Here is a 24,629-nt window from a genome sequence, read left to right as displayed (position 1 = left end):
CTTGAATGGGCTAGCTGGGGACACCCATCCTCACCCCTGCCTCCACAGCGGTTGGAAAGACCACTGCAGATCTGGGTCTAGGGGCCGGTGCGCCACTGGGTCGCAAGCTCCAGGGGAGCTGGTTCCACACGCAGCCTCCTGGGTTCCGTGTGAGGGTGGATGCTGGGACCGTATTTTGGAACACGTCGGCCTGTGCCAGGCAGTCTGCAGGCCAACTTCAGAACCTAGTTTCTGGGCCCTTCTCAGGTTCTCGGGATCTGTTGCCTTCATTGATTTCTCATTTGTTTTCCCATTGCTTCTCAGTAAAATCTGAGCTGGCTCAGCCATGGTAAGGGCAGTGGGTTCGGCCCCCCCAGGCCAGGGGTGCTGGGAGAGGCTGCGTGTCCCCAGGGCACCATGTGGGCAGCGGGAGAAGCCCAGCAGCCAGAGGCAGAAGTGGAAGGAGCCGCAGCCACGCTGCTTTCCAGAGGCTCCCTCGCCAGCGGTGCTGCTTTACAAGGGGATGATGCCCCTCTGGGTCCAGACTCCCCAGGCAGGGGGCAGACCCTCTGGAGGCCTCCCCGTTGGTTCCTGGCCTTGGGAGGTGCCGCCAAGCGCCACCTTCCTCCCTGTGTGACCCTGCAGACGTGGATGAGTGTGAAGACTTCCAGAGCAGCTGCCGGGGAGGCGAGTGCAAGAACACGGCTGGCTCCTACCAGTGCCTCTGCCCCCCAGGCTTCCAGCTGGCCAATGGCACCGTGTGTGAGGGTGAGTGGCTCCGCATCCCCGTCGGGGCCTGCGGGCATGGAGTGTAGGGGGAGGTGGCAGCACGCCTGCGAGACGCCATGCCTACCTTCTCCTTGCAGACGTGGACGAGTGTGTGGGAGAGGAGTACTGTGCCCCCCGTGGCGAGTGCCTCAACAGCCACGGGTCCTTCTTCTGTCTCTGCGCACCAGGCTTCGCCAGCGCAGAGGGGGGCACCAGCTGCCAGGGTGAGAAGCGAGCTTGGCCGTGTCCACTTGTCAGCAGCAGGGGGCGCCAGAGGCTATGTCTGGACTGAAATAAAGTGCTCCCGGCCCCACCCTGGGATGGGAGATGGGAGGCTGAGCGATGACAGGGTGCCAGGTGCCAAGAAGGCACTCAGAGTCTTTCAACAGGGCCTCTCCACGATGTCTACGACAGACAGGTGCCCTCTGAACCCTTTGGGTGTCACCCTTCTGCCCTTGATAGTGCCCCAGTGCCAGGGCTCCTCCCCGCAGCCTGGCCTCTGGCTTCCAGCTCTTCTGGCCCTGAGCTGCTCTCTGGCTCTCCTCTGGGCTGCTTCGGGCCTCCAGGCTCCATGGCTGAGTCTGCTGACAGACGTCTTTATTCTAGATGTGGACGAATGTGCGGCCACAGACCGGTGTCTGGGAGGACACTGTGTCAACACCGAGGGCTCCTTCAGCTGTTTGTGTGAGGCCGGCTTCCAGCCCTCACCAGAGAACGGGGAGTGTGTGGGTAAGGGCTCCAGGGGGAGTGGACAGGTTGATGCCCCGCGTCTGCCCACCTCCACCCCTGCCTGGTCCTCCGCTCCCCGGGACCAGGCACTACAGCTTGCAGGAGGCAGAGCACTTTCCAGATTAATCATCCAATGGGCAAGGCATTCATTGAGGGTCTGCTGGCTCAGGGCCTATCCAAAGATGACAAAATGAAGATAATCATAACCTTGTGCTAGCAGAGCACACAATCTAGTTTTTAAAGCCAAATGGATCCAACAGACACTTATTAAACCCCTGCTAGTTTCAATGTCTCTCGTTAGGACAAATAGACAATTATGGACAATGTTGAAATTGAGCAAGGGAGACAGATACGAAGACAATTTTCTGCAACACACTTTGGTGAAGGTTTTATATAAAGAGAATCATCAAGGACTCTGCTTTGGGAGAAGGGGGTGGGGGAAAGGAGTGGCACAGGCAGCTAGGAGCTCAGTGCTTTCCTAAATAGCACGTAGTTCTCTACCTAGACAATCATCCCTGCTGGGTCAGGAGACATGATCCTGAACTTGATGTGTTGGAGCTGAGATGAGTACAGTGATTTTTAACAGATCAAGGACCCCGAAGGTTGTGGGGCATGACCCTGTAATGCCGAAGAGGTGGGGCCAGAGCTGTGACCTGCCCATTTCTGTCCCCTCTCTTGGCTCTGGGGCCAGATATTGACGAGTGTGAGGACTACGGGGACCCGGTATGTGGGGCCTGGAGGTGTGAGAACAGCCCCGGCTCCTACCGCTGTGTCCTGGGCTGCCAGCCTGGTTTCCACATGGCTCCAACTGGAGACTGCATTGGTGAGTAGGAACAGGGAGGGCTGAGGACACCTGCTTTTCACGTATTCAGCTAGAAACGACTTTGTCCTGAGGACCCCTTCGTTGTAGCTGTTTGAAGTTTGCATGTTTGCCATACAGCAGGGCTTGCACAGAAATTGAAGAGGAATGGTAATGTTGGAGTGTTCTTGTCCTGTGTTTAGAAGTCCCTTTTCACAGACCTTGGTGTCAACAGACCAAGTGTTCCCAGCAAATAGAGCAAGAATGCACCCTACCCTCTAGTCCCCATTGTCCCACAGACATAGACGAGTGTGCCAATGAAACCATGTGTGGGAGCCACGGCTTCTGCGACAACACCGACGGCTCCTTCCGCTGCCTCTGTGACCAGGGCTTTGAGACTTCGTCCTCCGGCTGGGACTGTGTTGGTAAGAAGCCTGCAGCTAGCCAGGCTAGGGGTCAGGGAAGGGAAGGCCCGTGGGCCCTTGGGCCCATCTCCACAGATCTTGGCTGTCCTCAAGAGAGCCCCTGGGCCCTCCTCCTGAAATGTTTAAGGTCACACGGCTCCATAATAGGTTGTCATAAAGTGGGCAAGGAAAGGTGATTTTGGCTCTACCCCACAGCTCGCACCCTCCCCAGCTCGGTAGAAGCGTGGCCACGTTCTACCAGCAGGGGGAGCGAGCACAGTAGTGAAGGCGCACTGCCCTTCCAGAGACCTCGGTCTCCAGAGGCACGTCTGGAGAATGTGCAGAGGAAGGAATCCCATCCTCTTGGTCCCTTTAGTGACCCTTTTCTGCCCCTTTTCTGTCCCCTTTCTCCTCTCTCCCTTCTCATGCTCTCTGCTCATCTGTTCCTCTTTCCCGCTAACTCGCTTCCGCTCTTGCCCTGAGACCTAGCCGGTTTCTTTTGAGGGGATGAGAGGAGGATCTGCCCACAGGGCTGGAGACAGAGGGCCAGGGGGCAGGGCTAGGTCTTCTCCACCCACAAGCCTGTCCTTGTGCCTGGCAGACGTGAATGAGTGTGAGCTCATGCTGGCGGTGTGTGGGGCAGCACTCTGTGAGAACGTGGAGGGCTCTTTCCTGTGCCTCTGTGCCAGTGACCTGGAGGAGTACGACACTCAGGAGGGGCACTGTCGCCCGCGGGTGACTGGAGGTGAGTACACCCCATACTCTACCGTCATTATGCATGATCGCTCTGCGGCTTACAAAGCACTTCCGCTCTCCAGCTGCTGAGAGGGAGCCAGGGCTGGGCTTTGTGGGCAAGGGTGCCACTTAGGACTGGAGTAGAACGGAGTGAGGAGTCAGAGTATGGCAAATGTCAAGACGAGAGGACATCTGTCCCAGGCCAGGGAATATCCAGGAGGCTTGGGGCTGTGACAACCCTACAGGGGCTCAGGAAGAACTGATGCCAACTTAAGGTGCCTAGGGAGCTCAGACTGAGCCTCAGAGGGACCCCAGGGAGCCCTTCGGTGAGGGAGGCCTTGAAGCTGAGCTGAGCCTCACTCTCCCCTGCCCACTCCACCCCAGAGCTTTGGGTTCAGCCTCTCACCCCAGGCTGGACCTGGACTCAGCTGGCCTCCTCTGACTTGGGGAAGAGAAAGTAGGACCAGGAACAAGGAAAGGTGGGAGGGGCTGGGGTACAGTGTGAGCTGAGGAATGGAGGGGCTGCCCATATGGCATACCATGTGCCCCCACAGACTGGGGGTACCTCCTATACTGGGGGCAGCAGGGAGATATACCAGAAAGAGCGGGGATTTGGGTGCCAGAAGAACTGGGGTCAGTGCCACTTAATAGCTGGTGGCCGTGGCAAGTCACGTAGCATCCTAAGCCTCAACTGCCTCATGTGTACAAGGGAGCTGAGAATATAATGCCGTCGAGAGCATCAAGTGAGACAATACAGGTAAAAGCATGTTGTACACCATGAAGTGCTATATAAACGTAAAACCTTGAAAATAAATTCTAAAGCTAGGGTGCCCAGAGGGCCAAGGACAGACAATAAGAAAGGGCACCTATCACACACAGGTCAGAGTATTCCTGAGACCCCACCAGGGGACCACCCCCCAGGCCCCATTCGCATGGAATGCTACTCTGGGCAGGAAGGCCAGCTCCCCTGCTCCAGCCTTCTGGGCCAGAACACCACACAAGCCGAGTGCTGCTGCACCCAGGGCGCCAGCTGGGGAGATGCCTGTGACCTCTGCCCAGCTGAGGACTCGGGTAAGGCCCCCAAGGGTCCCAAATCCTCAATGTCAGCTCTGTAGGGTGACACTGAAAGAAGGGGAGAGAGGAAGGGGGCAGAGCCCTTCAGTCTCTAAGCTTGGATGCCTCCCTGCACAGTTGAATTCAGCGAGATCTGCCCTAGTGGTAAAGGCTACATCCCCGTGGACGGAGCCTGGATGTTTGGACAGACCACATACACAGGTAACCTCCCTAGACACCCTCATCCCCAAACCCCACTCACCTGAGGGGGCACAACCTGGTCCTCCAGGAGGCCCCTGGGGGAAGTTCCACATGCGGCCCCAGCCTCCCGGGTCGCTCCCCTCGTTCCTGTCCCAGGGCGGGCTGACTACCCGCGGATTTGCAGCAGGAAAGTCTGACCTGAGCCCCTCCTGGAGGTGTCCCTACAACCCGACCTCGGTTTCTCTGCTCCCCCGAGGCTGAACCCTCCAGAACAAACTATGACACCATGACTAACCCAGTCATGGGGCACAGAGTCAGGGTGGGGAGTACAGCTGTACAGAGACAGCGGCTTATCCCCCTGGCCCCACTTACAAAGCCAGAAACTTCGGGGAACCCACACTCAAAGTGGGTAATTCAGGTATGAGCCCTTCAGTGCCCTAATCCTGAAACTGGAGACGGAAATAGAATAGAAACAGAAGCGGCTTTCCTTAAGTGCTTGCTACGTGCCAGGCACTGTGTAAGCACCTACATGTGTTAACCTTTTAATCTTCGTAACAACGATAAGAGGTTAAGTAGTAGTAGCCACATTTTTTAGGTAGGAAGCTGGGGCAAGGAGAACGCAAGCAAGCTGCCCAGTCACCTGACCAGCAAGTGGCAGCACCAGGATTCCCACCCAGCGAGCCTGGCTTTGGAGCCCCTAGGCTTAAGCTCTGTTACCTCCCGGCTTCTCACCTCGTCTCTGCCCTCCCACAGATGCAGACGAGTGTGTGATGTTCGGGCCCAGTCTCTGCCGGAACGGCCGCTGCCTCAACACGGTGCCCGGCTACACCTGCCTGTGCAACCCTGGCTACCACTACAATGCCGTCCACAGGAAGTGTGAGGGTGAGGATGCGTCCCCGCCCTCCCCACCCCACCCCCGTCCACTCACCCAGCCCCTGCCATCCAGCCCCATCCTGGCTGGGAGTTCCCACTGCAGCGGGTGGGCCGGAGGTGAGGGGAGCTGTGGGGCTGTCAGGGCTTGTATGCGAGCACCTGTGGGAAAGGCACCCCTGGGGAGGGGCCTCCCAAGCTGGGCTGGATCAGGGGAGGAGGGGGAAGCAGGGTGCTACCTCTTTGTTATCAGTTACAAGCAAACCTTCCACGAAGATGGTCCAGGGGCAAGCTGCCTTGGTACTGCCCCACACGTTCCTTCTGTCTTTCTGCCACCACAGATCACGACGAGTGCCAGGACATGGCCTGTGAGAATGGTGAATGTGTGAACACTGAAGGCTCTTTCCACTGCTTCTGCAGCCCACCTCTCACCCTGGACCTCAGCCAGCAGCGCTGCGTGAACAGCACCGGTAGCATGGGTCAGTAGGCCTAGAGTGGTGGGGCAGCAGGGAGGCTGGATCTGGGCTGGGAGGGCTCACGTGGCTCTGGGGCCTGTGCCACCAGAGGACCTGCCTGACCATGACATCCACACGGACATCTGTTGGAAAAGAGTCACCAATTATGTGTGCAGCCAACCCCTGCATGGGCGCCGCACCACCTACACGGAATGCTGCTGCCAGGATGGCGAGGCCTGGAGCCAGCAGTGTGCCCTCTGCCCCCCCAGGAGCTCTGGTGAGAAGGGCGACCCATGCCTGCACAGAGGGAGGGGCCCTACGGAAGGGAATGCCCTCACCTTGGAGGGAGGGATTTAGAAGTAGAGAACAGTCAGAATGTGGCCCTGTCTTTCATCCCTATTGTTGGGGACAAAGGGGGGCAGCGGGTGGGATGGGGAGAAGAGCACTGCCTGGAACTCCCGGAGGGGACCAGTCCCAGCATGTTCCCTCTCCCGGGGCAGTGAGCCGGGGAACAGCACACCAGGCTTTAGCTACCAGGAACTTGGCAGCTTCCTCTCTCCCTCCTCCCTGACAGAGGTCTACGCTCAGCTGTGCAATGTGGCCCGGATTGAAGCAGAGCGGGAGGCGGGGGTCCACTTCCGGCCAGGCTATGAGTACGGCCCTGGGCCCGAGGACCTGCACTACGGCCTCTACGGCCCCGAGGGGGCGCCCTTCTACAACTACCTGGGCCCCGAGGACACCATCCCAGAGCCACCCTTCCCCAACACAGCCAGCCACGCAGGGGACCACACACCAGTTCTAGAGTCACCCCTGCAGCCCGCGGAACTCCAGCCCCACTACGTGGCCAGCCAGCCAGGTCTGTGTTGCTGCCCTGATGGGGAAGTGGTGGGCCCCGCAGCTGTTTCGCTTCCACCTCCTCTACCTACCCGCAGGGTGAGGCCGTGGCGGGGTGGGGGGGAGGACGACCCACCAGGCCCTCCCACAGCTCACTCAAGGGACAGCTCCAAATGCCCGGGTCAGACCCTAACGACTCTGATAACTGGCACAGGGGACACAAAGAGGGCACCACCTCAACCTCAAAAGCTTCCCTGAGGGAGCTGAGAGAGAGAAAGCAGGAACACTCCAGTCTGCTTCGCCCTCCACGGCACTCACAGTGAGCGGAATACCCCGCTCCACGAGCTCACACTTGTGGCCTGAAATGTGCATAAGGATAAGTTTTGCTTTGTGTTGAGTGAGGGTAACCCCCTCTTGCTGCCAATCTCCTCCCCACAAATAAACTATGCAAAGATTTTTAACCACCACCAACCACAACAAAACCAAAACTGTAGACACCCACTTGCTCAGGAACCCTGGCACTGAAAGTAGTGAGTCTCAACCTTCTCAGAGCTGACATTTAAAGCACAGCATGTCTCTGCCACCGTAAATGATGACACATAGTATTTCTTAAGGGTACAGCCTTTTGTTTCAATAGCTTTCTGTGTGGCTTTTAGACCTCCCAACATCGACCTTAGTAACAGGAGCAACCCTTTGTGGTAGAGGGTGAGGGCCCCCAGAGTCGGGTGCAAGGCCTCAGTTTCCTTCTCTGACCAGAGCACCAGGCCGGCTTCGAAGGGCTTCAGGCAGAGGAATGCGGCGTCCTGAACGGCTGTGAGAATGGCCGCTGCGTGCGCGTGAGGGAGGGCTACACCTGTGACTGCTTTGAGGGCTTCCAGCTGGACATGGCCCACATGGCCTGTGTGGGTAAGTGTCGATCTGAGTGGCAATGCCCAGGGAGCAGGAGGGCCCTGATGGCTCCAGGTGGAAAGGTCAGACCAGCCCCACTGCTCACTTAGGAATACAGGACGGAACTTAGGGTAGCCAGAAAATCCACTGCTGCCCCCTAGTGGGGCGTCCTGGAGCCAGGCCAAGTGGTGAGAGCGTGCCAAAGGAAGGTCTCCTGCTGTGTGTAGAAAACCCTTTCCATGGAGATTCCTAGGCAGAGGAAAGGGACAGGAGAGCATCATCACTCTCAGGGGCACAGGATGGGTCCACTACTACCCGCTCTGTGTCTCTGAGAAGCTTCGTTTTGGGCAGTGACTTCAGCTTCTGGCTGCCACATGTAGGATTCCACCACAGGGCAGGGCCAGAGCTTAGTGCCCACAGCAGCAGAGGCACCCAGGCTCCCTACAGCGCTCTCCTCCCTCCCTCTTAGATGTGAACGAGTGTGATGACTTGAACGGGCCTGCTGCCCTCTGTGCCCACGGTCACTGCGAGAACACCGAGGGCTCCTACCGCTGCCACTGCTCCCCAGGTTATGTGGCTGAGGCAGGCCCCCCACACTGCACTGCCAAGGAGTAGCAGTGAGGGGTCAGTGTGGACAGCTACCTGGAAATGGGCCCCAGCCACAGGCAGGGGCCTTGAGGAGGCTTTCCTAGCAGGGAAGACACCATGAAGAAGCAGGCAGAAGGCCCTGCATCCCAGCTCCCAGCCAGCCCTGCCTGCTTCTCAGCTCTCCCAGCTTAGGCCCTGGCTGTGAGCTTCTATCACTGCCTTCATGCCGCCATGCCCTTGCTTGGCTCAAACACCACCAAATGCTAATGCTTCAGCCACTGGCCGTGAGGATCAGTCTGCCATCTGTCCTGGCCTTGCTGTGGGATGCTTACCCAAGAATGGCCCTCATCCACCCCTGCAAGCTGTGCAAACATGCAAGGTCATTCGGCCTCACACTGCAGACACCCTTTCCCAGCCACGATCCACATAACATCCTGATGATTCCACACCTGGGTCAGAGGTTACATCTGCCCAGGTATGGTCCTTCAGTATTTCCTGAGCAACAAAGGATTGGGGGAAGTTTGGGGAGTGACTCCAAGGCCTCCTCCCAAGAACCATCACCTCGGCCAATCTCGTCTGGGACAGATTTTGCCACATCTCCATCCTGTAGCGGTTCTGTGGCCCCAGGGAAGGGCGGAAGATCCCCTCATCTCAGAGAAGCAAGACTGATACTAGCTTGCTGAGTAAGACACACAAATGAAGGGGAACACGGAGACTGAGAAAGCAACAAGAGGGCAATATGAAAAATATGGGAAGTTGGTAAGAAAGGGGGAGCCAAGGCTTTCAACAAGGCTAAAGAAAATGTTCAGTAGCTTTGGGTCAACATTCACCATCTACCCACAACAGCTCCTGTGCACCACAGCAAGGGCTGCCACAGGACAGGGTGCCCATCTCCGAAGACCTGTACTAAATACACCCTGCTTCTTACAGGACACAGATCTCTCCTGGGCTCTCCTTTTGTGGTTACCAGTTTGAGGTACTAAAAATAAAGGGGTCTATTTTCTAGCTTGTGAAATACAGTGTAGTCTTGTTTAAGGGAAGCCCGATTTCCCATGTTGTTTCTTCTCTCTACTCAGAAGCCCTTGCTGTCTTTCTTTCAAAAATGGGATGGCTAGCAGCCCTCTCAGTTTACAAGTAGAGACCCACTCCATCCTTGGCTAACTAGGAGTTTAGAACCATGGTGGAATAAAGAAATGTACATCTGGGCTCCTGTTTTTATTTCATATTAAACCAAATTTCTTTACCATGTTGGCTAAGTCTAAATGTTAGACACGAGGCTGTGCCTATCCTTTTGCCAGCTCTGCCAAAAGCCTATGATTGGGATCCAATGGGAAAAGGTTCTTTACTCTTCTAAGACAAGGAAAGTTCTGCCTTTGCCTTCATCTGATGAAAGGCAATGGTAAATGAACAAGACTCCATGTGCCTGAAGACATGGAGATGAATGCTATTTCTTAATTTAATCTGTCCTGTCCTACCTGCTGCTCTAATTGTCAGCCATCCCATAATAACTTATTAAATGCTTGTTATGTGCTAGGCACTATATTGAGGGCTGAACACAAATTTCATTTAATCATCCAGCAATCCTACTTACTATTTTTATTCCCAATTTACAGATGAGGAAATTGAGACACACAGAGTTTAAACAATTTGCTCTACGTCACTATACTAGTTGAGATGTTTTCAGCAGACAAAAATATGTAGTTCTTACACATATGAAAATATTTGTAACAAAAGAAATACAAGTTAAAACCACACTTGAGACACTTTTTCGATACTGTCAGATCGGCAAAGATCAAACGTTTGTTAAGCCTCCTAGTTGGCAAGCATTTGGTGCAAGAGGGACTAACATACGCAGCTGACGGGCTTAAACGGACACAACTTCTGAAGAGGATAATATGGCAATGTCTTTCGAAATTACAAAAGCACGTACTCTTTGACTCTTCTAGGAATTTAACCTTCAGATATATTCTCACCAAATGTGAAATGACACATGTAAGAGGTTATTTATTGTAGCATTACCTGTAACAGCAAAAGATTAGAAGCAATTAGTTGCTACGGAGGCCTAAAAAAGAAGGGGAAAAAATGGCTTTAAATGCCTTGATAAGAAGTCCGAAACAGACTAAGCGGGGAAAGAAGACTGCGTAACGAAGTGGACCATGTGCTGCTGTCTGTCTAAAGAAAGGGGAAAGACAACTGGGTATCTGCTGACCTCATCCTTGCCCCTCTGCCTTACACCCCACGGTTCAGAGAACCTCCCACTCTTCTACATACCCGCGGGCGCTGCGCCTCCTCCCAACCCTCACCTTCCTGCTCACCCTTCCAGAAAAACTTCATGCACCTACACATATTTCTCTGTATCAAAAACACAAGTAGCATCCTATGCACGCTCTTCTGCACTTTGCTTTTTTCACTTACTCCATACTTGCACATAAAGAACTGTCTCATCCTATTTTATACTTGTACACTATTCCACTGAATGGATAAATCGTAATTTATTTAATCAGTCCCCTATTGATGGACATTTCCATTGTTTCCTATCTCTTGCTATTATAAGTAATGCTATAATGAATATTCTTGTGTATATGTTATTTCACATTATATATCTATGGGATTATACCTATTGGGTAAATTCTTAGAAACAACAGTGGTTTGTGGGGAGGGTGACAGGGTGGATGGGTACAGGACTGGGAGACTTTTCACTGTATCCCCTTTTGTGTCTTTTGGAATTTTGTACCATGTGTATTACCTTTTCAAAAAAATAAAATATTTTTAAATACAGCTTTGACCACTGACTGCTTAAATGCTCCCTTCTTTATATAATTATCTGACAATTACAGCCACATAATTATTTCAAAACTTCATAAAGCAAACCTCCTTTAAACAGCCCTGTAGCATTTCTGTGGAGAAATGGCAAACAGGGATTCTAAAAGAGCAATCATAAACACCACTGCCAGATACCTAGAAAAGCAGAGGAGTTTCCTGCCTTTGAGACAAACATGCAAGACCATAATTACGTTGCAGTGGATAATGTTAGGTCCTGAGCACTACCAGGGGCAGACTATCCACTCTCAGCCAGCGTTGAAGGGAGGGCTACGCCATACAGTCAGTGCTGCCCACTGCTCTATATAGGAGGCTCCTGCCAAACGTCAACCCTCCGCTCGATGCTTTGGAACAGGAGACTAAAATAACGGGTTTCAATTATTAGAAGTTAGAAAAGTTAGAAAGTTCTTCTTGGACACCTACTTTAGTAGCCCTTCCTAACACCTTACTTGTAAGCCTGTTTTCTCCTAATCCCTTATAATCTGTCAACATTCCCACACAAACTAAGGGTGGGTGGGACACCTACAGTTCACATACTACTAGTCACTATCAATCACGTAACTGAAGAGTAGGATTCCACAACAAGGCAAGATCTGGACGTTGACTAAGAGGCCCCTTCTTTTGCGCCAACAACATAAAGGAGATTCACAACAGGGATGCCTGGGTGGCTCAGTTGATTAAGCGTCTGCCTTTGGCTCAGGTCATGATCTCAGGGTCCTAGAATCGAGCCCCACTTCAGGCTCTCTACTCGGTGGGGAATCTGCTTCTCCCTTTCCCTCTGCCCTGCTCTCCACTCGTGCTGTCTCTCAAATAAATAAAAATCTTAAAAAAAAAAAAAAAAGCTGGGGCACCTGGGTGACTCAGTCAGTTAAGCATCTACCTTCAGCTCAGGTCATGATCCTGGAATCCCAGGATCCAGCCCCACACTGGGCTCCCTGCTCAGTGGGGAGTCTGCTTCTGCCCCTCCCCCTGCTCCTTCTCACTCTCTCTCTCAAATAAATAACAACAACAACAACAAAGCAGATTCACAACATAAAGCAGATGGAGGGCTCCCTTGCCTTTGGTTCTTGCATTATATCTTGCTAGGGCAAAGGCAGGGTACGCTGCCCCAAACACTCTCTAACTTGCATAAATAAAACCAATTCTGCAACAATAAGGCCATTTCCCTTGAAAGTAATGAGGAAGCAAAAAAATCTTCCAACGGATACCAGAAGAGTATAAAGTTTTCTTAAATGAATTTGCACAGTGAGCAAAATGTGTGAGAACACCTACTGGTCTTTACCAGAAAGAGGGCAGCTGGTCATAAAGGACCTGCAAAAGACACTAAACCTATTTTACTATGCTTACTATTTATCCCAAGCAAATTGCCCACTGTTCCCTTGATGCTATTATTTCTCTATGCTCTGTGCTCTTAAAATTTCTACATCATCCTACTCCAATGGAAACTTATTACTACTACGGATTTTCCCATGAGGCTTTCTCAGTGTGATAAAGTACGGTGATTTCTCCCAAACCCACCCTTTTTAAAGCACAGAACTCCAATTCTCCCGTTAACAGGTACTTACATATAGGTATTCAAAGAGACTGTTCCTACGCGACTACTGCAATTTAATGGTTTATTTAGCAACTAAAGCTATTAAGCTTGTGCTCTGCATGACTTTTAAAACCACAAAATCATGGGGCACCTGGCTGGCTCAGTCAGTAGAGCATGTGACTCTTGATCTCAGGGTCATGAGTTCAAGACCCATGCTGGGTGTTGAGCTTATTTTAAAAAATAAATAAAAATAAAGTGCACTCTTTAAAACAATAGGTTCTAACACTTAAAATGTAGCAAAATCTCTTTTTAAAGAAGATAAAAAGACTTAGTCTGAGCTGAAAATCTTATTAGGCCCAGGTATCAGCAGCAACTTGAAATGTCTTAGTAAAGTTAAACAGACACTCCCATGATATGCTGTTTTCTGCCTCTTCCCATGGAAATCTGCTAAGAAAGTTCAGGTTTCTGAGTGTCCCCTCCTTCCTCTTTGTACACATTGTACACACAACAGGTTTGCTTTCTCTAAATCCTAGGTTTTCCCATATTGAAAATATAAGTACCTAAGCTACTGTCTCAGATATCTTGTCTCTGAACTCTGCATTTCCTTTTTTTTTTTTTTTTTTTTAAAGATTTTATTTATTTGACAGAGACAGCCAGCGAGAGAGGGGACACAAGCAGGGGGAGTGGGAGAGGAAGAAGCAGGCTCATAGCGGAGGAGCCTGATGTGGGGCTTGATCCCATAACGCCGGGATCACGCCGCTTAACGTCTGCGCCACCCAGGCGCCCCTGCATTTCCCTTTTTAATGGTAAATTTTTTACTGAATAACCTTAATTCCAATCTAGCCCAGAAATGCACATTTTTGCTGTAATGAACTTTTAGGCTATTGAAGAAAACAAGGGTTTAACCAATTTTTCCAGAATCAATTTGGTTGTGGTTTCCCCACATGAGCATTAATAAATCATTTGTCATGGTGGTGGTGTTTCTTTTTTTTAGTTGTCTGTCGACGCAGTCCCAGCTCCCCCAGCATGTTGCACACTTGCCACAACTATTGGTAGCTCTGTAGCCTAACTGTCATACCCAAAAAGTACTTTAAAATCCCCTGGAATTTTTGGCTTAAAAAGCTTTTCTTTCAGTGACCCTAACATAAAGTTGCCAGGTTTAACAAATAAAAATGCACAATGCCCAGTTAAATCTGAATTTCAGATAAACAACAAATAATTTTTAGTATATGTCTCATGAAATATTTGGGACACACTTATACTAAAAATTATTTATTTGAAATTCAAATTTAACTGGGTATCCTGCATTTTATCTGATAATCCAACCTGAACGAAAATCCCTAACTATCCATTATCTATACCAACAAAAGAACCACTTCCTGCTATGCATGAGACCAAAAACATTTTACATCATAAGGTAAGTGAAGCAACATATCCTAAAAAGACTCAGTCACTGAACAGTCACAGAATCTTGAAATATCTGCAGGAGTATGGAATATGGGGCCTATTTTTCAAATGATTCAGGTTACCAATGGGGGTTAGATCCAAGTTTCCTGGGTGATGGGCTACTGGTTTTGTGAATCTAGCAGACTGGTGAGTAAGAGAGGAAAATGTATCTACCCTAACGAAAGTGGAGAATGGGCAGCACAGAAAATAAGGATGTGGGGGAAAAGAAAAAAAAGAAAAAGAAGGGTGTCAACCAGAACATTCAGAAAGAGTGAGATGAAAAAGAGAACCTTCCCTTTGCCTTTCTCATCCTCTCTAGCCTAGTAACCAGTGTTCAAGCTACCCAATCTGTGACCCTGATCCAGAACACAATAAGGACTTTCTTCAAAATGAAGCTTTTATACAAAGCTATACACCTATGTACAAGTAACTCTGAAGGCCTGAGCAGTAACTCAAAATTTTGGAACCTTGGAGGCTCTACAGATTATACTGAGTTTCAACTAGTTAGATCTTCAATCGCAGCACCTAGAGGCTTGGCCTTAGAAATGTGTGAGTGAAAATAAATCAAGAGTAAAAGCTTCATATTCTGAAAATAATAGTGGCAAAACGCAACACTCCTGGACTGAGGGAAATAAAATTGAGAGGAGGACATGATTGGAAGGAAACCTCTAGAATTCTACTAATCTCAGGTTCCTCATATCGGTACAAGTAGTAGCAATCTCTGGGTCACCTGTCAGCACATCAAAGTTTGATAGAGAAGGAGGATCCACAGGAGCAGCCTTGCTGTGCTTGAGGATTGTTCAACACCTGAAATGAGCTTCGGATCAGTTCTTGGCTGAAGTCCACCTGGGCCCCTTTCACGAAGGCCAAGCTATCAGAGTCAACCACCACTCTTGCCCCACCCTGTTCAAATACCCTGAAAAAGACAGGACGAAGACATTAATGACTATCATAAACACCAAAACCATAACACCCTCTAAGCCCTGGGACGCACATCCTGTTTTCAAAATACAGGAGAAGCATTCCTTATTACCTCTAACAGGTGCTGCTTTTCTCTGAGGCAAAAAGAGTCAATGGAATGAATACTGGTAAATATTTAGGGATTTGGGCGTGGAATCCAGTCCACCCTAACTCTCCACACTACAGACCTAGGCAGGCCAACTTTTCCTCCTATAGCATAGGTATTCTGAATCATGACAACAAATCTTCACTGTATTCCCACTGTGTAAGAAGGATGATGTTAGGGGTGCCTGGGTGGCACAGCAGTTAAGCCTCTGCCTTCGGCTCAGGGCGTGATCCCAGCATTATGGGATAGAGCCCCACGTCAGGCTCCTCCGCTATGAGCCTGCTTCTTCCTCTCCCACTCCCCCTGCTTGTGTTCCCTCTCTCGCTGGCTGTCTCTATCTCTGTCAAATAAATAAATAAAAATCTTAAAAAAAAAAAAAAAGAAGGATGTTAGGCGTTCTTAGCAAACCTTTTAAGTTTGAAATAAACTTGCACTTTTATCCCTCCCACACATTCGCTGAGGACCCACCCCTTCCTTCTTGCCTGTCGTCGGGGTTGATAACCGTATCCAGTGAAAATTTGTATTGGAATCCGGAGCATCCACCTCCCTCCACCTCCAGCCTGAGGAATTCTGACCCTTCGGTGATTTCCAGAAGTCTCTGAAATGCAAAAAGGGGGATCAAGAATGCCAGGCAAGAGGAGGTAGAAGGGTGGGCCAAGGGGAAGCCTCCGCACTCCTGGCCCTCGCCCCGGCCACTGCCGCCCCGCCTCCGGCCTCCTACCTGGACGCAGCTGGCGGTGAGGTGGATTTGCCCCTCGCCGGCCTCGGGGCTGGAGGACGACGCGACCCGACGAGCCTGAGGTCCGCGAGAGGACGCGAGGAGCCTGCTGCACAAGGGAGGAGGATGAGCCCGGGAGAAGAGAAGCACCTGGTGACTTCCACCTGGACAGCCTCTCGGCAAACCTGACCTCCACCTGGACAGCTTCACGCCAAACCCTCGCCTCCCCCGCAGGCCTTCGTTTCCCCCCTTTGTTCTGGAGGCGCAGAACCTAACACCCATCCCAGGTGCTATCGAAGGCTTGGTACCTGCCCCTTGCCCAGGGAGTGACCGCCCTCAGCGCCGCGGCTGTTAGAGATAACCCGCGGACCGCCGCCATCTTCCTCCACAAACTCCGCCCCTCGCACCGCCCCAATCCCTTTCTCCACCTGGCCCTTCGGAGGCGGGACCCACAGAGACCACCGCCTCCGAGCACACCTATTGGGTGGTGCTGGACGAGAAGGGATTTCATTGGCTAGAAATGCTCCCATTTGCGGAAGCAAGGGCGCACCGACAAAATACGGCGAAGCGCCGGAGCGCCCGAGCGAGGAGGGGGCGGGGCGGAGATGGATCTTAGTCTGTGGGGCGGCGGAGCGGACAAGATGGGCGGAGATAGCCGGCGTCTGGGCGGGACCGAGCCAAGCTTGGCTCTCGGGACTGGGGGGGCGGGGCGCGGGCAGGCCCATCCCTGGTTGCTGCTGACGAGTGGCCTGACCGGGCTCCTCCCCCGGCCCGCCCCGGCAGGTTTATCTTGTGACTGAGGCGGTCTCTTCTTCCTTCCTCGCGCTTGGAACCTGTTTAGCTGCGATGCGTGTCTTGGTCGCCGCGTCCCTGCTCCTGGCGCTCGGCGCCTCCGCGCTGGCGGAGCCGGTGCATTTCAAGGACTGCGGTGAGCCAGAACTTGTCCGAGATTCCCGCGCCCTCTGCAGGAGACCCGTCCGGAGCCCTGCGCCGAGACCCCCGGCTAGGTTGGGCGGGTCCCGCGGGCGGCCAGGCTCAGCCGCGGACCCTACGTGGAGTGGGCTGGAGTGGGCTGGGGTCGGGGAGAAGGTGCGGGCGGCGAAACCCGACGGCACACAGCTTTGTCTCTTTCCTGAGTCGCGTGATTAGGGTCCCTGGACATTTCCTGGAGCTGGGCCTTTTGCTGAAGTTTCCTAAAGTTTGTAGGGCAGACAACTGAAGGTGTCAATGCTGCGCGGGGCGTGAGCGGTGGGGCGCAGAACTTTATGTATGCCTTGTATCTTGGATAACCTCTCCCTCCCCCACGCCGTTTGCTTTTATTTTTAATTTCCCTTTTGCTGACAAGTTAGAAGGCAATTCTCCTTTTCATGATTTGCTCCATTACCGCTTCCTTTGGGCTGTATAATTTTGTGATTCTTAATCACTTAAAACTCGTGTTGCTGGTCACGGCTTGTGACACATAATCCGCTCTTGCCGCTGTAGTGGGGATCTTTGTTGGGAAATACAAGGAGTGAGGGGCAGGTACGAAAGAGTGAGTCAAGTCTATAGAATTTTTTGTTCGAGCAGAACTTCCCTGAAGTGAAAAGGTGTAATGATAAATGAAAGGAGACATTTTATAGAATCTGTGAGCTGGAAGGAAACTTGGAGATCCTGGAGTCAATCATGGAATTCCAGAGATGTTCGAAAACTTACACAAAGTAACCCAGCAAAATGGGATAGAGAATAAGTTTGATCCTTTATGTCTAGTGCCCGGGTAATAGTAACTGCTCAATAAATATTTGTTGAAAAAGTAAAGGAGGGAATAAATATTTCCCACTATATCATCAAAATTCATGTTGAGGCAAAAGCAGAGTTAGGCTGGGGGACAGGATTGATGAAGGAGTGAAGACCGCTGGCCTCTTAATACTTAACAAATGCTATTCCACTGAACTACTAGTACTTGAAAGACGCTATTATCACCTCAAATTACTGCCTTTCCCTCCATTAAACTTAGTGGCCAAATTTGGATGAAGATATTATATTAACTTTATTAACTCGTTCAACCCTCAGGATCTGTTTTACAGATGAGGAATCAGGCACATGGAGTAACTTACCAAGTTCTTCCAGCTAGTAAGCAGTAGGAAATTAGTGGGTGTTCGTGAACCACTTTGGGTTTCAGTGGTAACATTAACATTAAAAACAACAATTATGGAAACCAAATTCAGATTTTGTTCTGATTTGAAAAAAGCAGATGTACACCTATGGCAAGAATTTAAGGGAAGGATGGTTTCATTACAGATTTTCAGTTCACTTCCAAATTGGGAAATAACAATGTAAAAACTTCTGAATTGGGAAATAACAATGTAAAAACTTCTGAATTGGGAAATAACAATATAAAAACTTCAGCGCCCACATCAAAGGGCTTTTGAGTTCCACTTGACCACCGACCCCTTTCCCCTGGAGTGGTATTTCCTCAAGTAAGCAATGGGGCCAAGCAAACTGGTTTTGCTATTTTTGCCGGTTAGGACTGAGGGTTTTGTTCCGTTGACATTGAAAGTCCAAGAACCTCTTGTCAGTAAAACTGGATGAAGGAGTTACAAGCACTACCCTTTCCTCAATGCCTACTAGATCACGTGACCCAGGCTGGAAAGAAGCAGAAGTGGACGTTGAAAGCTCTTAGCATAAGCACTGATTTTCCATAGGTTGTTGATTCAAGTTCTGAATAGTTTTTTCCTATCTGTAGAAGATAGGAGGACAGAGTGGAAGACAGTGCTTGAAGAAGAGAATTCTTGCAGGTGTATTTTGAGAACTTTGCCCATGATGGAGAAGCAAGCTGGGGATGAGGGACGGCAAGTATTCTTTACAGACCTTGCTGGAACACCATTGCTCAGTATGATGAAACTGTCCCACCCAAGAGCAGGCACAGGCCGAGAAAGCCAAGTGCATCTACATGAGTCGCTCTTTTCATATGCTGTGGGCTAAGCTAACCTGGTGACTGCAAAGGAGAGGCCTGCCTTTTGTGTCAAAAAGAAACTTGCTAACCCACCCAGGAGCAACTCTTTCAGATTAAATTCAAGGACTGAATCCCAGTGTGATGGTAATAAAATGAACACTACGTAGTACTCCTATGTTGCAAACACTACCTAAGAGCTATGAGTGTGTTAGCTCGCTTACCCTATGAGGCAGTCACTGTTACTTTCCCCAGAGGGGTGAAATATCTTGTTCTGAGGTTTCACAGTAAGCCATGGAGCCCGTGAGATTGCAAACCCAGGTGTCAGATCCCAGAGCCTACCTCTTAGCCATGATGGCCGAATGGCAGAGCTTAAGCTTTGGGGGGGTGGGGGGTGGAGGGGGATGACTGTCTGGCTCAGTTGGTTGGGCATCTGCCTTCGGCTTGGGTCATGATCCCAGAGTCCTGGGGTGGAGCCTTACATCGGGCTCCCTGCTGAGCAGGGAGCCTGCTTCTCCCTGTCCCTCTGCCTGCCGTTCCCCTTGCTTGTGCTCTCTCTCTGTCAAATAAATAAATAAAATATTAAAAAAAAAAAAAAAAGCTTTCCTTGGTGTGGGTGGTAACAGACAGTTTGCATTCTCTCCATTCAACTGTGCAGTTTTAGGGGCCTAGATGAGGCAGTGGGATGTTTAAAGATTTTACTTAACCTGTTTAGGTCAAGCATTTATTGGGAACAAACGGCACTTTTGTCTTTGTTTAGACTGCAAAGACACATACCCTGTCCCAGAGACACTTAGTTTGAAGAACACATGTTTCCAGAGTGGAGCGTACACCTGTATACTGCAGATACATTCTTAAAATTGTTTTCACTGGTAGGGCATACAAAGCTCGGCCGCCACCAATTTGGAACAAAACCAGGAGAGGACTGGAAGGGGGGAGGGGCAGTTCAGGAGCAGCCAGTGTCGAGAGTGCGGGTGGAAATGGCAGCTCTGAGGCTTGAGCTATCATTTGTGCCATATGTATGCTGCTTTAAATCCTGCGTGGGGCTGACTTTCCCTGGTGTAGCCCTCCCAGGATAGAGAGCAGGAGAGCTGGCTTTTTATACTTCACTGATTTTCTTCATTCCCCTTCAGCCATCAAATATGAAGAGTTTCCTGGAGAGCCAAGCACCTTTGCGTTAAGTAGGGGACAGCATAGGTGGTTTGTTTTCTCTCCTATTCCAATTCATTGTTTCTTTTCTTTTTTTTTTTTGTTTAACAGGTTCTGGGCTTGGAGTTATAAAGGAACTGAATGTGAACCCATGCCCCACCCAGCCCTGCAAACTGCACAAAGGCCAGTCTTACAGTGTCAATGTCACCTTCACCAGTAGTGAGTAAAAGTGGCTCTAGCCTTCAAGTTTGTCTTAAAGCCTAACAACAGTCTCAAGTATTGGAATGAGGGTGGGAATGTCGGGGAGGGGCACCGCAGCCAGGACATCTGTGACCTCCCTTCCAACCTGTGCAAAGCTCAGACTTCTGTAAGGTTTAGGGAGTTCATTTGGGCCCCAAGAAAAAAAATCTGAGCTTCATTTCTAGAAAGGGCATCTACCTTGAATCCTTTCCTCACTTTCTAGCCTATGGAACTAGACGGGGCAGTCTAATAAGAAATCTCAAACTTCCTGTCATCTTCTGTTCTTAAGCCTAAAGACAGCTCTAAATACTAGGGTTATTTTCTTTCCTGGATGATACCCTGCCCCCTCTATTGTCCCAAACCAAAAATGTGCCTTCTAAACAAAAGTAGTCCCCAACCAAGAAAGAAAGAAAGAAAGAAAGAAAGAAAGAAAGAAAGAAAGAAAGAAACAGAGCCACTACTCTGGATCTCCAGCTCATAATCCCTAGTTGCCCTAACTTTATTGTATTTATTCCCCCTGCCCATCTTGTGATATAGAGGGGAGAGAGAGAGCAAGAAGTATATCTCCTCTTTCTAATCTTACCCAGTTTCTAAAGGGTTATCTCTGTTATAGCCCATGGCATTTCTGTGGCAATTCCTTTCTATTTTGTCCTTAATTTTTAATGGAATCCCATGGGCAGGGCATTTGAGAACTCAGAGACCAGTCTTCGAACACTCTGTGAGATACCCTGTACATTTTGACAGAAGCTGGTATAATTAATAAATGGAAAGTTTACTACCGAAAAACTCAGTTACTTTGTTGGATAAGGTTATTTATGGAGCTCTGATTCTCCTGAGAAACTGAAAGATGGTAAAGAGCAAGGTAGGGGTGACAGCAAAGAAAACAACCCTCTCGGTTGCTTTTTTTTTTTTTTTTTTGGAGTGAATACTCACTCTGTAGCATTCACAGAGGTATTAAGCATAACTACAAAGAGAAACAGACTTTAGGAATTAAGTACAGACTTTATGATTTGCTATCCTAGCAATGCCGTTGCTTGGGAACATATCGGAATTTTTTACTTAGGCTTTAGAAATAGGCTGTTCCTTCACTATCTGATTCTCTTTTGTTCCTCTCAGATATTCCATCTCAAAGTAGCAAAGCCGTGGTGCATGGCATCTTGCTGGGCGTCCCAATTCCCTTTCCCATTCCTGAGGCCGATGGTTGTAAAAGTGGAATCAACTGCCCCATCCAAAAAGGCAAGACCTACAGCTACCTGAATAAACTACCTGTGAAGAATGAATACCCCTCTGTAAGTGACCTTGTCGTTCGGGATGCTGAAGGCCTGTGACTAGATGAGAAATCCGAGGAGAGAGGGCAGGAAGAAAAGATTGGGGTCAGAGTCGTTCATCTCTTGGTGGTGAAGAAGCAGAAGCTTGGGGGGCAAGGAGATGAGTTGGAGTGTTAAGAATCCTGAGGTAGGGCAGATAGTTTTCACCATGCCCCTCCGTTCTTTGTCACCTCTTGATGCCATTTTGATATATACAGTGTTTCCCTGGATCCTCATGACCACCCTTTGCTGAGGCAATGTTATGTCTGGTTTATGAATGAAGAAATTTGAGCCTCCGATGTTAAGCAATAAGAAGAGAGTCCACTCCGCTCAGAAATACTACATCTCGACCTAGAGCCGGGCCTTGTGACCCTTAAAACCTGTGCACTGTTAAAAGATTGTAGGCAGGTATCAAATAGTTCAAGATGTCAAGTTGCTATCAAAAAAATCCTGGTTTCTCCATTAATCTCTTAAGGGAGCAGTAGTTTCCCAGCTCCATAGCAGAGAGGTCACTTTTTCCACACACTTCTTTCTCCCCTGCCTCCGTCTCCAGCTCCTACCGTCCCCTGTGACTTACCCTGCCATACCTACTTCTTTCACTGCTGGACCCTTGTGAGGCAGAACCTCAATGGGCCTGTATTCTAGATAGGAACCCTGATAAGAATGGAGGAAGTAAAGGGATTCCTGTTTTCCATAAAGGAAAAAAAGCTGTATTTGGTTTTTTTTTGGTTTTTTTTTTGAAAGGAGATCAAGTAGAACCCATGAGCAATCTGGCCATTTATTTTCTAGAAATGGCAAGTCATTAAAGAACGTTGCAAGGAGACTCTAATAGAGGGTATCTGTGTTGAAGGGATGTTGGAGACCCTACAGGTCAGGAACAGGTTTGTAGATAAATTTGTAGAGTACCCATAAAATCACTGGCGTTTCTGAGTCTCTGGTCACTTACGTGGAGTGTCTAATGAGGGCCTGCCCCATAGTAGGCACTGAGTGTATGGTAGCCATTGTTAAGTGAATCACGTTTCATTTCAAAAATGGATTAAACTATGTTAATTTAAGCACTAAGTGAAACTGTAGTTAATGTGTACTAGTCTTGAAAAACTTAAGTTTCGAGAAGCCAGGTATCCTGGTCACTTAAATGTTGTGTTGTAAAGAAATATTTGAGTACAAATTAGAGGTAGTAACTAATAACAAGTAAGCAATTATCTACTTAAGAAAGGACTAGAAAATTATCGGTGACTTCTTAAGAATTAGAAGGGGCAGTTCATAGTATAACAAGTCAAAGCAGAGATATCTAATGAGGTGTATCATTAAAAAAAAAAAAAAAACAGTTCAAGGAAGGTATAACCGAAGCTATATTGCTACCAAGTGTTATTGTTCCAGAAATTATTCATACAATCATAAACTTCTTCGGACACCCTTTGTGTGTTGACATCTTCAGTACAAGTAACAAGGTATTTTGTTACGCCTACCAATCTAACATTCTACTCTCTGCTCTTAATTGGTTATGCTTGGAAAAAGCTGGATCAGATTGCCAAATACATAAGAAATTATTTAAATGTGAAATTATCTCCCGTGCAAGGCTTCATTATGTGCCATTGATCTAAGAGGGAAAAGAATGCTTTAGAAATTCTATCTGATGAGTTAATGAGGTGAGTATGTGGTACCGCTAATCACAGGTGTGACTTGGTTTGCTCTTCTGACTTGAAGGCCACGGGCTGTGCCCACATCCCTAGCAGCCTTCGTGATGGCCTGATTTAAGAAGAAAGATCTGAGGAATTAGGCAGCTGGTTGTTAGGATTCATAGTTAAACCAGTTCTGAATTGAGGCAAGGTCCTACTTTCATTTTTCCCAATTCTTTTTCTCCTTCTCCAGATAAAACTGGTGGTGCAGTGGGAGCTTCAGGGCGACAATGACCAGCGTCTGTTCTGCTGGGAAATCCCAGTGCAGATTGAAGGCTAGATCTTTTGCTGCCAGTATGTCCGTCGGGGTGAGCGAGCACAGGAGAAATCCAGTCTAACCTAAATCAGTGCCATAAGATGAAAGAAATTTCTACACCACTGTTTTATGCCTGTCAGCCTCCAGCCAGTTCCAGACCCTGTTTCCTGAGAGCTCAGAACTATTGCCCTTGTAATATCTTTTGTGAAGGGTTGGAGGAAAGAAGAGAGAGGGAGCGATAGGCATGGATTGAATTGTCTTCAGTGTTTTTTTGTTGTTGGAAGAAGGAGGGTCCAGCTGCTCAGGACCCGAATGAGGCTGCGTAGGGCTATTGGGTAACTTGCCCTCGGGTTATCATCCCTTGCAGCAGAGGACGGGTTCCAAACCTCCCCCACCTCCTGGGATATTACATCTGCAAGTTCCTCATGTCCAAGTGCCTCCTTGAGTTCAGTGCGTCCGGCCAGCACCTCCAGCTCCGCTGCTTCGACGACAGTGACTTGCTGTCCAGTGGTGCCCAGCATCTCGGTGGAGGGGAGGTGCTCTGCCACAGAAACGCGCCTCTGAGCAGCCCGTCCTCTATGGTGGTCTCCCGTCTCCTTTTCTGTCTTAGGTGGTTTTCATTAAATGCAGCACTTCATTAGCAGACGTTTGATTTTTTTTTTTTTTAACAACACTAACTTGTGGCCTCTTTATGCACCTGGAAATGTCCTTTTGAATAAATAAAACTTGGCAGTCTTGTCTTCTGCACATTGGTGGTGGTCTCCTGCTTCTTTCAGAGTGTTTTCCCCCAGATCTGTGGAAGGCAGACACCCAGTCCCAGGGTCCCGGAGTGCAGTAAAGACATGACTCTTTCAGACACCGCCCTTTCTCCCTTCTTCACCCAATTAGACTTTACCTATCTATTTTATACAAAATGACATTATCGTTTTGCTTTATTTTGCACACTCTTAACACCAGCAGATGTGCTTGAGAGAAGCAGAGAAAGCAAACACCACCTAGCTGAATGATAACCTCTGAAAGCTCAAGGGAACTAAATTGGGGGCGGGGGAGCAAGGGGGGCAGGGAATAAGAGCTTGCAAGTTGGCACGAAGCATAGTAGTCGTCTTTTGGGAGCCTTAACCATGAGGAAAGCCTAGAAGCTTACACACGAAATGTGAAGGTGTAGCAAATGAGGACTGGCCC

General features: G+C 49.5%; 3 protein-coding genes across 4 annotated transcripts in view; 2 read left to right on the top strand and 1 right to left on the bottom strand.

The window, feature by feature from the left end:
* The window catches only part of LTBP2 (latent transforming growth factor beta binding protein 2), a 100,865-nt gene extending 89,784 nt beyond the window's left edge, over positions 1 to 11,081 (top strand). Inside the window, exons 24-37 of the mRNA XM_045807818.2 lie at positions 625 to 747; positions 846 to 971; positions 1,354 to 1,476; positions 2,168 to 2,299; positions 2,575 to 2,700; positions 3,281 to 3,424; positions 4,294 to 4,485; positions 4,606 to 4,689; positions 5,422 to 5,550; positions 5,880 to 6,017; positions 6,103 to 6,270; positions 6,568 to 6,849; positions 7,584 to 7,733; positions 8,185 to 11,081. Of these exons, the coding sequence (XP_045663774.1) occupies positions 625 to 747; positions 846 to 971; positions 1,354 to 1,476; positions 2,168 to 2,299; positions 2,575 to 2,700; positions 3,281 to 3,424; positions 4,294 to 4,485; positions 4,606 to 4,689; positions 5,422 to 5,550; positions 5,880 to 6,017; positions 6,103 to 6,270; positions 6,568 to 6,849; positions 7,584 to 7,733; positions 8,185 to 8,330 (2,063 nt within the window). The 3' untranslated portion in view covers positions 8,331 to 11,081. The remainder of the gene's footprint in view (positions 1 to 624; positions 748 to 845; positions 972 to 1,353; positions 1,477 to 2,167; positions 2,300 to 2,574; positions 2,701 to 3,280; positions 3,425 to 4,293; positions 4,486 to 4,605; positions 4,690 to 5,421; positions 5,551 to 5,879; positions 6,018 to 6,102; positions 6,271 to 6,567; positions 6,850 to 7,583; positions 7,734 to 8,184) is intronic.
* A 2,176-nt stretch (positions 11,082 to 13,257) lies between these two features.
* On the bottom strand, positions 13,258 to 16,335 carry ISCA2 (iron-sulfur cluster assembly 2). Of its 2 annotated transcripts, none has more exons than XM_045807820.2 (4): positions 16,196 to 16,335; positions 15,891 to 15,996; positions 15,652 to 15,767; positions 13,258 to 15,019 (listed from the first exon to the last, which is right to left on the bottom strand). In XM_045807820.2, exons 1-4 carry the CDS (start codon positions 16,264 to 16,266, stop codon positions 14,845 to 14,847), a joined length of 468 nt encoding a protein of 155 aa, XP_045663776.1. In that variant the 5' UTR covers positions 16,267 to 16,335; the 3' UTR covers positions 13,258 to 14,844. The 2 variants fall into 2 exon arrangements, with proteins under 2 accessions (XP_045663776.1, XP_045663777.1); XM_045807821.2 differs by having other exon boundaries at positions 15,891 to 15,993; positions 16,196 to 16,305.
* A 323-nt stretch (positions 16,336 to 16,658) lies between these two features.
* On the top strand, positions 16,659 to 23,986 carry NPC2 (NPC intracellular cholesterol transporter 2). The gene is made up of 4 exons (XM_045807822.2): positions 16,659 to 16,815; positions 20,077 to 20,184; positions 21,322 to 21,494; positions 23,385 to 23,986. The coding sequence occupies exons 1-4, from the start codon at positions 16,734 to 16,736 to the stop codon at positions 23,469 to 23,471; spliced, it is 450 nt and encodes a 149-aa protein (XP_045663778.1). The 5' UTR covers positions 16,659 to 16,733; the 3' UTR covers positions 23,472 to 23,986.
* The last annotated feature ends 643 nt before the right edge of the window (positions 23,987 to 24,629 follow it).

The sequence above is a fragment of the Ursus americanus genome, chromosome 26, assembly GCF_024610735.1.
Source record: "Ursus americanus isolate L20-20 chromosome 26, mUrsAme1.1.p, whole genome shotgun sequence".
In the NCBI taxonomy this organism is placed as follows: domain Eukaryota; kingdom Metazoa; phylum Chordata; class Mammalia; order Carnivora; family Ursidae; genus Ursus; species Ursus americanus.
The sequence above is the reverse complement of the archived record's forward strand: the minus strand, read 5'-3'. Positions and strand labels throughout refer to the sequence as shown.